General features: G+C 50.7%; 1 protein-coding gene across 4 annotated transcripts; it reads left to right on the top strand.

Moving 5' to 3' along the window:
- The first annotated feature begins 1,187 nt into the window (after positions 1 to 1,187).
- On the top strand, positions 1,188 to 9,632 carry CD300LG (CD300 molecule like family member g). 4 transcript variants are annotated; one of them, XM_033182831.1, is made up of 5 exons: positions 1,188 to 2,342; positions 3,609 to 3,944; positions 7,272 to 7,373; positions 8,321 to 8,405; positions 9,564 to 9,632. In XM_033182831.1, the coding sequence occupies exons 1-5, from the start codon at positions 2,300 to 2,302 to the stop codon at positions 9,610 to 9,612; spliced, it is 615 nt and encodes a 204-aa protein (XP_033038722.1). In that variant the 5' UTR covers positions 1,188 to 2,299; the 3' UTR covers positions 9,613 to 9,632. The 4 variants fall into 4 exon arrangements, with proteins under 4 accessions (XP_033038722.1, XP_033038718.1, XP_033038721.1 ...); XM_033182827.1 differs by having other exon boundaries at positions 8,168 to 8,405; XM_033182830.1 differs by lacking the exon at positions 7,272 to 7,373 and having other exon boundaries at positions 8,192 to 8,405.

Here is a 9,632-nt window from a genome sequence, read left to right as displayed (position 1 = left end):
AACATAACAAGACCCTGTCTCTACTAAATATAGAAAATTAGCCAGGCATGGTGGTGTACGCCTGTAGTGCCAGCTCCCTGGGAGGCTGAGGTGGGAGCATCACTTGAGTCTGGGAGTTTGAGGCTGCAGTGAGCTGTGATGATGCCACTGCACTCCAGTTTGGGCAACAAGAGTGAGACCCGTCTCAAAATAAGTAAATAAATAAACAAATAATTTTTTTTCTTTTTTTAGACAGAGTTTCACTCTTGTTGTCCAGGCTGGAGTGCAATGGCGTGATCTCAGCTCACCGCAAGCTCCACCTTCTGGGTTCAAGCGATTCTCCTGCCTCAGCCTCCCTGAGTAGCTGGGATTATAGGCATGTGCCACCACACCTGGCTAATTTTATACTTTTATTAGAGGCTGGGTTTCTCCACGTTGGTCAGGCTGGTCTCAAACTCCCGACTTCAGGTGGTCCGTCCACCTCGGCCTCCCAAAGTGCTGGGATGACAGGCGTGAGCCACCGTGCTGGGCCATAATTTTTTTTTTTTAATTTATTTTTTGGAGACGGAGTCTTGCTCTGTAGCCCAGGCTGGAGAGCAGTGGCGTGATCTCGACTCACTGCAACCTCTGCCTTCTGGGTCCCGGTTCAAGCAATTCTCCTGCCTCAGTCTCCAGAGTAGCTGGGATTACAGGCACGCACCACCATGCCCAGCTAATTTTTGTATTTTTTTTAGTAGAGACAGGGTTTCTCCATGTTGGCCAAGATGGTCTTGAACTACTGATCTCGTGATCCGCCTGCCTCAGCCTCCCAAAATGCTGGGATTACAGGTGTGAGCCGCTGTGCCCAGCCAAATATTTTTTAATATGTGTTTTTTTTTTAACTGCAAAAACAGGTCAACTTTTGTAGCCTGTACATGTAAAAGGGAGGCAGGGGCTGAGATCATGGTAACAGAGTTTTCACCAACGTGAACAGCTGTCCCTGTCCAGAAATGGCAGCAGTGCTTCGCAGTCATTGTGAAATTAAAACACTTCTCCCCACATTACTAGACTCACACACACACACACACAATCTCCCCTCCCAGAACCACTGAGTTAATGCTTCAAATATTAACCTGACAAGTGAGTAAATTCCAACTGAACATTTGGAATGATATATGCCAAAATATTAATGGTGCTTTTCTAAAGCAGGAGGGGAATTACAAGAAACACTCCCTTTTTTCTTTCTTTCCTTTTTACGTTCTGTATTGTGTAAAATTTTCCTTACAATCTGTATGAACTTTGCAAACAGACCAAAAAAAAAAAAAGTCATTTTTGAAGCCAGTGTCTGGGCTCCCAATAGTTTGCATGTTTGTTTTGGTCCATTCAAGGAGGATTCAAGTCCGCGATGGAGAAACCACCAATTCACTTTTTCAAACGCCAGAACAACTCCGCAGGCGTGGGGGAGATCTATCTTGCAGCCCTGCCGGCCCAAGGCTCCAGGGAATTCGGCTCAGCTCAGCCCTGCGACTTTGCTCAGCCCCGTCTGCACCGCCGCCCCGTGGCCAAGGGCAGTACTGCGCCCTCCAAAAGGCGATGGCAGAGGAGGGGCCCGGGGCCTTGCCCCAGGGACAAGCTTCTTTCTGTCCCACTGACCACATGGCAGTCTGCTGAAGTTTATGGACCCCTCTCCCAGTATAATGGCGCGTAAATATATAAATAAAATATATATGCTGAAAAGAAAACTAATACTGGTGAGATGATTCTCAAAACTCTTTATAAATGTGTAATATAATAATAGCCTTTTCATTATGGTTAATAACCAGCTCTAGAGGCAGGTCTCGGAACTCATTATTTTCTAAGCAGTGAGGAGTACACACGACGTTTCAAGATATCCACAACCTGATGTGCCAGTGTCTGTGATTGTAATTGGTAACAAAGTTGCAGGTACTGCTAACAGTACACCGTTAATACGAGGAAAAGCTAAATATTAGAAGTTGATGAAAGTCAATATGTAACTTTTTCCCATGCGAATTCGACTTACAGACCCCTTAGGGCGCACGGACCGCAGGTTAAGGCCCCCTTGAAGGGGCAAGAGTTTGGGAGAAGCGCCAGTGTGGGTTTTCAGTCCTGGGAGGTGAGCCGAGGGGGAGGCATGCATGGGCGCTCAGAAAAGGGAAGGCAGAGGCGCCTCTCCGGCTGGGCCTGCGGAGGGGTGACCCACAGGCCCCTCCCCTCACTTCCTTGGCCTGGTTTCACGAGACTAGAGGAAGTTAAAGACCCGCGTAGCTGAAGAGGAGCTCACAGTTCCCAGCGTCTGCTCCTGCGGTGTCCAGCGCCCAGAATGCGGCTTCTGGTCCTGCTATGGGGTTGCCTGGTGCTCCCAGGTGAGATGGGGAGGGGGTCTTGGGAGGGATGTGGGGCTCACCCTTGGGGTCTGCAGGTAGCCCACCTGACTGCCTGATAGCCCACCCCACCTATCCTCAGCCTCCTCAACCCTAGGGGAGCAGGGCAGAGTGGGGGTGGGGGAGGTGGGGGGCGGCGCCGGGCCCCACTTGCTGTCTCTGGAATCTAGAGCCAGGTTTTCTCCCAGACCTGTGGGTTTCCCCTCATGGCAATGTGGCTGTGAGAGTTGCTTTGCCTCTCTAATCTTAATTTTTCTACCCTGTGCCAATCCTGGAGGCAGACAAGACACCCTGTCTGGTTGCCCTGTTAAACTCAGCATATATTTGTTGAATCTCGGCTGTGCCTCTCCCCACAACCCTGAGAGATGAAGAATTATCACATTTCGTCAATTCTTTCGCTTTCTTTTTCTTTACCCTCTAACACTTAAATCAGGATGCATCCTACAACTGATGTCAGTTGTTCATTTGGCAATGGTGAGACCCCATCTCTACAAACAAACAAACAAATTAGCCAGGCATGGTGGTGCACACCTGTAGTCCTAGCTAGTGGGAGGCTAAGGTGGGAGGATCGCTTTAGCCCCAGAGGTCAAGGCTACAGTGAGCCATGAGCACCAGTGCCCTCCAGCCTGAGCAACAGAGTGAGATCCTGTCTAAAAACAAAACAAGGCCAAGCGTGGTGGCTCATGCCTGTAATCCCAACTCTTTGGGAGGCTGAGGCAGGCGAATCACGAGGTCAGGAGATCAAGACCATCCTGGCCAACACAGTGAAACCCTGTCTCTACTAAAAATACAAAAAATTACCTGGACATGGAAGCACATGGCTATAGTCCCAGCTACTCGGGAGGCTGAGGCAGGAGAATCGCTTGAACTTGGGAGGTAGAGGTTTCAGTGAGCAGACATCATGCCACTGCACTCCAGCCTGGGCAACAGAGCGAGACTTCATCTCAAAAACAAACAAAACAAAACAAAGCACCCAGAAACCCTGCTGGCTATCTGACTGTCAGATTCCATCTGAACCTAGAACACTCCCTCAACCCCAGTTCCTCAATGGGCCAGGGTTAGGGAAACAGCAACAGCCCTGCCCCAGGTTCGCCCAGAGTAGGAAGGAAGTAATGGCTCTCCCAAGGCTGTCCCCAGAAAGGATGACTGAGAAAAGCCTTCCTTCCTCCTCCTAAAATGGAAGCTCTGGCCTTGACCTCGGTACATGGAGCCTGGTTATTCCAAACTCCACTCCTGCTCTGATTTTAGGTTATGAAGCCCTGGAGGGCCCGAAGGAAATCAGTGGGTTCGAAGGGGACACTGTATCCCTGCGGTGCACCTATAGGGAAGAGCTGAGGGACCACTGGAAGTACTGGTGCAGGAAGGGTGGGATCCTCTTCTCTCGCTGCTCTGGCACCATCTATGCGGGAAAAGAAGGCGAGGAGACGACGGAGGGCAGGGTGTCCATCCATGACAGCCGCCAGGAGCTCTCGCTCATTGTGACACTGTGGAACCTCACCCTACAAGACGCTGGGAAGTACTGGTGTGGGGTCGAAAAACGAGGCCCCGATGAGTCTTTACTGATATCTCTGCTCGTCTTTCCAGGTAACAAATATCTCTCCTTTCCCAGGCTGGGGACAGGAGCTGCAGAGGGAAGCGGGAGGGGTGGTGGGGCATAATCCTGGTGCAGACCTTATGGGCACTGAGTCCTTAGGGAGATCATGCAGGTCAAGCGCTGAGCAAGGCTTGGGGCACAGAGGGAGCTGCATGAGTCTTGGCCATTCTTTCACTCTTGCTACCCATGGTCACACCACTAGTAGATGTCAGAGCAGGACTGGACCCAGATCTGTCCAGGGCTGGACTCAGCGCCTTTCCTTTCTGCCCAGATGTGCTGGAAGGAGATTTCCATAGGCTGGGTACAAGATAGACATATCAGGGGATAAAGAAGACTCCTCGCCTGGTGTCAGAGATATTCCTGAGGCCTCCCGAGGCTGGGCCAACAATTGCTGCATTCCAGACCCAGCCCACAGCATCACCTCAGCCCTGGTCATGCTGGCCTCACCCTGCATGTACCCTCAACTCTGCCCTCCTGGCCTCCACCTCCCCAGATATTGAAGTCCAGCCACAGGTGCTAGAGTGGCTGGGAACCAGCCTCTGGGTAGTGTGCCTGAAGGAGAGATCGTTAAATGCAGGCACACTAGGGGACCAAGGCTGGAGCTATGGGAACTGGTAGAGGATAGAACACCTCTCTGGGAGCCCAGAGCCCCACCTGGACCTGATGAGCTGAGGAGAAAGAAGCCAGAGAGGGCCCAGGGGAGTGGGAGCCTTGGTCTGCTGGCCAGTGAGGGCGAGGTATGTCTTTGTATCCCCATTTCACAGATGAGGGACTGAGGGTCCAAGAGACTAAGTGATTTGCCCAAGATCTCACAGCAGGAAGTGGTGGAACCAGGATTCAAACACAAGTCATTTCCAACTTTGATGTCTGCTTTATTCCTCTTCTAGCCCCATAGCTGGGACCTATCCCAATCCCAGGCCCATCCCTACCACCATATCCCCTAATTTTTTTTTATTCCCTTATCCATGGATCTTTAATTTGGGGAAATAAAGGTAAACCTGCCAAAAAGCAGCAGCATCAAACTACATTGAATCTGTTCTTCATTATTTACAAGATTCTCTTATCTCTTCCAATTCTTATCAGTGTTCATATGTCATTTCTACAAGTTATGAGCAAGTTCACCTGTGTTTTAGACTTACCCTCATTTGTAATTCTTTATTTGCGTATGGTATGTGTATTGCTATATTATCCTCCTGTATCAGACTTTGTTGGCCTCTCTCTGATGGCAGTTGGGATATTGAAAATGAAGAAGAGTCACGACAGTGGTGTGCTGGTAAATGCTGAGCAGCTGGGATGCTGATGCTCTCATTCGTGGTGTTTTCCAGTTTCTGTGGTGTCCATTTCTGTGGTCCAATTCCCATGGCCAATTTCCAGCCATCGACAGTAACAACGGTCTCACCAATTCCTGAAAAGTTGACAATGAGCTCTTGTGAGCCAGTGCGAGTCATCTCCAGCACACCATTGAGTATGGTGAACCATGAGAAGAATTTCTAAGAAAGTCAGAAAAAGACAAATGTACCCACTATCATTTCTTTTCTTTTTATTTATTTATTTATTATTCATTCATTCATTCATTTTTTTGAGATGGGATCTCACTCTGTCATCCAGACTGGAGTGCAGTGACACAATCTTGGCTCATTACAACCTCTGCCTCCCAGGCTCAAGTAATCCTTCCACCTCAGCCTCCAGAATAGCTGGGACCACAGGCACAAGCAGCTATGCCTGGCTACATTTTGTTTTTTTGTTTTTTTTAAGATGTGGTTTTGCCATATCGTCCTGTCTGGTCTCAAACTCCTGAACTCAAGCCATCTGCCCACCTTGGCCTCTCAAAGTACTGAGATTGCTGGTATGAGCCACTGCGCCTGGCTAGCCTACTATCTTTTTTATTCATCGTCTTGTCTGAAGACCCTAGGCAATGAACTATGCAAGATTAAGAAGTATAAGGCCAGGCGTGCTGGCTCAGGCCTGTAATCCCAGCACTTTGGGAGGTCAAGGCGGGTGGATCATGAGATCAAGAGTTCAAGACCAGCCTGGCCAAAATGGTGAAACCCCGTCTTTACTAAAAATACAAAAATTAGCCAGGTGTAGTGGCAGGCGCCTATAATCCCAGCTACTTAGGAGGCTGAGGCAGAGAATTGCTTGAACCCGGGGGCGGAGGTTGCAGTGAGCCGAGATCATGCCACTGCACTCCAGCCTGGTAGACAGCGAGACTCAGTCCAAAAAAAAAAAAAAAAAAAGAAGAAGAAGAAGAAGTATAAAGTTGGAAAGGAAAAGATAAATACTCTGTATTTGCAAAAGATTTTATCATGTACTTAGAAAAATCCAAGATAAACTGACCTAGTGTTACATATTGAGTATCCCTAATCCAAAAATGCAAAATACTTCAAAGTCTGAAACTTTTTGTGTGCCAGCATCACACACAAAGGAAATGCTCATTGGGGCATTTTGGATTTCAGATTTCCAGATTAGGGATGCTGAATGAGCAGATATAATGCAAATATTCTGAAATCTGAAACACTTCTGCTCCCAAGCATTTTGGATAGGGGATACTCAATCTGAAGAAGAGAAGGTGGTGGACAATGAGGGAGAGTCCAGGATGACACACAGTCAGCAAGGACTGGGGAGGTGACAGACAGACTTGGGGAAGAGGGGACCGAGTAGCTCCTGGGGGGTTGGTTGCATCAGGCTTCTGCCCATTGTGCTGGGCACAGAGGATAGGATTTTGCCCTTAAGAGTCTCAGCCTAGCAGGGAGACCCCAGTACACAAGAAATTGCAGTGTGTAGGTGGCATTAGCGCCACTGGAGGCATGCACAGGGGACTGTGAGGCACAGAGGAAAAAGAGATTCGCTGCTTCTGGGGAAGACATTTCAGAGGAGTTGACCTTGAGCTTGTGGGGAAGGACAGAACGAAGTGCTTTAGGCCTGAGCAACAGAGCAAGACTCCATCTCAAAAAAAAAAGTTGAGCTTCGGCTTATAGGCAATGGAGAGCACTCACTGTTCTAAGGCAGAGAGGGATGGGATCCAACACAGACTTTTGAGACAAACTGGCATAATGTGAAGGGTGGCAGGGAAGAAGCAGGCTGAGAGGCAGGTGGGGACAGGGGAAACTGAGGGTCTGAGCTAGGCGGGAGGCCAGGGGCTGCAGAAGGAGAAGACCAGGGATCTGCTGGAACCTGCCACGTGGCTCCTGGTTGGCGAGGCGAAAGACAGCAGTGCTCTGTGCTGAGGTGGGGGTAGAAGCTGCCAGCTGCTCCAAGGAAGGAAAAGGGGTTCAGAGCAGTGCCGCCCCTGAGAGCAGCCTCTCCCTTTCCTCTAGGACCCTGCTGTCCTCCCTCCCCTTCTCCCACCTTCCAGCTTCTGGCTACAACACGCCTGCAGCCCAAGGCAAAAACTCAGCAAACCCAGCCCCCAGAATTGAGTGAGTGAATGGCAATTCCGCCTCGTCCCTTGCCACCCTTCTTACAGAAGCAGCCAGTGAGTGCCTGCCTGCTACCAGACACAATACTTTATGACCACTTAGGTGTCCCCACAAGCCTGGGAACTGGGTTGTCCAGCTGTGGAAGTACAGGCTCAGCAGGGTTAGGTCACTCGCTTAGGGTCAGGTCACACGCTTAGGGTCACGCAGGAAGCGCCAGAGCCTGGAAGTGGTCACAGCCTGACCCCAAAGCTCGTGTTCTGTCTGTGCCATCCAGAGTCTCGGGGGCAAGCCAGAAAGGCCGGGCGTTGGGCCCTGACCTCTGGACTCATCCGTGCCACCCTGCCCTTCTTGGTCTCATGGCTGCAGAAGGAAGTCAAGGCCTTACTGAGGCACGGGTGGTGGGGAGGGGAGGACCTGCCCTTCTGGTGAGGAAGGAGGTGACAATTGACTGTGACTATAGAGGGAGGGCAGGAAGATGTCCACTGAATGATCACTGGAAAGGGTCATGGAAGCGGGGAAGGGGAGTGCTTATACCTCCCCACAGAGGGAACAGGCTGTGGGCACAGAAAGAGACTGAACATCACACACAGCTGTGGGGTGTGTCTGATCTACGATCTCCTTCCTCAGAATGGCTTCATCTACATCTGTTTGCTTACTGGGATATTCTTTAGCTGGGGATGTTCTGAGAAATGGGTCCCAGAGAGGCTAGGGTTCAGGGGTCAAGGGTCAGAGGTCTGGGATGCTGGGATACAAGGGTCAGGAAGGATGCTGAGGCATTGCTTTTGGACTTGTAGCTTCTCCTGGGCTCTACCCAGCAGGAACCACAGCCAAGCAGGGGAAGACAGGGGCTGAGGCCACTCCATTCCCAGGGACTTCCCGGTACGGGCATGAAAGAACTTCTCAGTACGCAGCAACCTCTCCTCATGCAGCGACCTCTCCTCCTGCAGGGAGCTCCCGCCCCCCGAAGCAGCTGGACTCCACCTCAGCAGAGGATGTCAGTCCAGCTCTCAGCAGCGGCAGCTCTAAGCCCAGGTGAGCCCCAGGTGACCAACATCACCTTTCAGGCCATCACTAAACCATAAGGTGCCTTTGAGCAAATAGGAACCCAATGGTCTTTCCTCTAAGCGGACACATCCTCATGTCATGGCCACAGCCTGCAGCACAGAGGGTCCCTTACAGGGGCCCTTGAGCAGTGGACAGCTTGCACTATAGGAGCCAGCAGCTCTGCTGCCTGTCCAAGGTAAAGGGTCCACCAGGGTCCCAGTCCTCACCTCTCTCCCTGCCCCAGCCTCAGGGATGGCCCCCCCCAGTTCGGAGGCTTTTACCTGTATACTTTGCACTAAGCCCTGTGCCAAGCATGAAAACTCAGAATCCAAAACAAAACAATTTTTTTCCTTACAACTGGAGTCCCAGCCTGAAGGATTGGTTCTTGGGGGTTGTAAATGCACTTGGCTACCGACATCCAGGCAGCTGCTGACAGGTTCAGATCCTGCTGAAAGTGAATCCTGGGGTTGGCAACGGGAGCAGGGATCCCTCCACACCAGACAGGGCTGATGGGACATCGTGGTCCCTAGTGGCCTTGATCTCCTGGGAGAGATAAAGGACATGGCTTGACTCACAGTAAGAATGCAGGATGCCCCATATGCCTGTGCCAGTGACACCAGCCCAGATACAGGCCACTGAGAACTTCCCCGCACACCACTGCATGACCTGGCAAGTTGCTCATTGCTTCAGGTGTCAGTTTCTCCAGTGTGAAATTGGGCCACTCCTACCTAGTTACACAGGGATTGTGGAATTTAACAACTAACATTGACATGGTACCTGGCACGTGTCTGGCACTGAACTATGTGCTTTACACATCCTGACCCATTTGATCCTCACCACAGCCATTTTACAAAGGAGGAAAGACACTCTGGAGGTTAGTCATTACCCAAGGTATAGGAAGGTGGTGGGAGCTAGAGTTTGAATCCAGACAGCCTGGCTTCAGGGTCTGCACTAATTAAATAATGTTTGTCGAGAGCCAATAGCACTAAATATCGCCCTCCCGCACCACCCCCCACAAGTCTTTGCTCTGCATTGAATTGAATTCCACACTAGGGATTGGCTTTCTCAGCCTGTACTTGGGACCCCCAAAGGACATAGACTCTGGCTTATCTGGTAACAGCCACTAGCCTACTGCGTCATCTCCAGGGTGTCAATCCCAATGGTCCGTGTACTGGCCCCAGTCTGGTGCTGCTGAGCCTTCTGTCAGCCGCAGGC

Source organism: Trachypithecus francoisi, unplaced genomic scaffold, assembly GCF_009764315.1.
Source record: "Trachypithecus francoisi isolate TF-2019V2 unplaced genomic scaffold, Tfra_2.0 Lachesis_group20, whole genome shotgun sequence".
NCBI classification, from domain to species: Eukaryota; Metazoa; Chordata; class Mammalia; order Primates; family Cercopithecidae; genus Trachypithecus; species Trachypithecus francoisi.
This window is presented reverse-complemented; position numbering and strand designations above follow the sequence as displayed.

Bases quoted from the DNA above. Each gene is read 5' to 3' on its own strand.
- CD300LG (XM_033182827.1), top strand. From the start codon at position 2,300: ATGCGGCTTCTGGTCCTGCTATGGGGTTGCCTGGTGCTCCCAG. The intron at 2,343-3,608 runs GTGAGATGGGGA...CTCTGATTTTAG, and splicing joins GGGTTGCCTGGTGCTCCCAG to GTTATGAAGCCCTGGAGGGC. The intron at 3,945-7,271 runs GTAACAAATATC...CCTTTCCTCTAG, and splicing joins ATCTCTGCTCGTCTTTCCAG to GACCCTGCTGTCCTCCCTCC.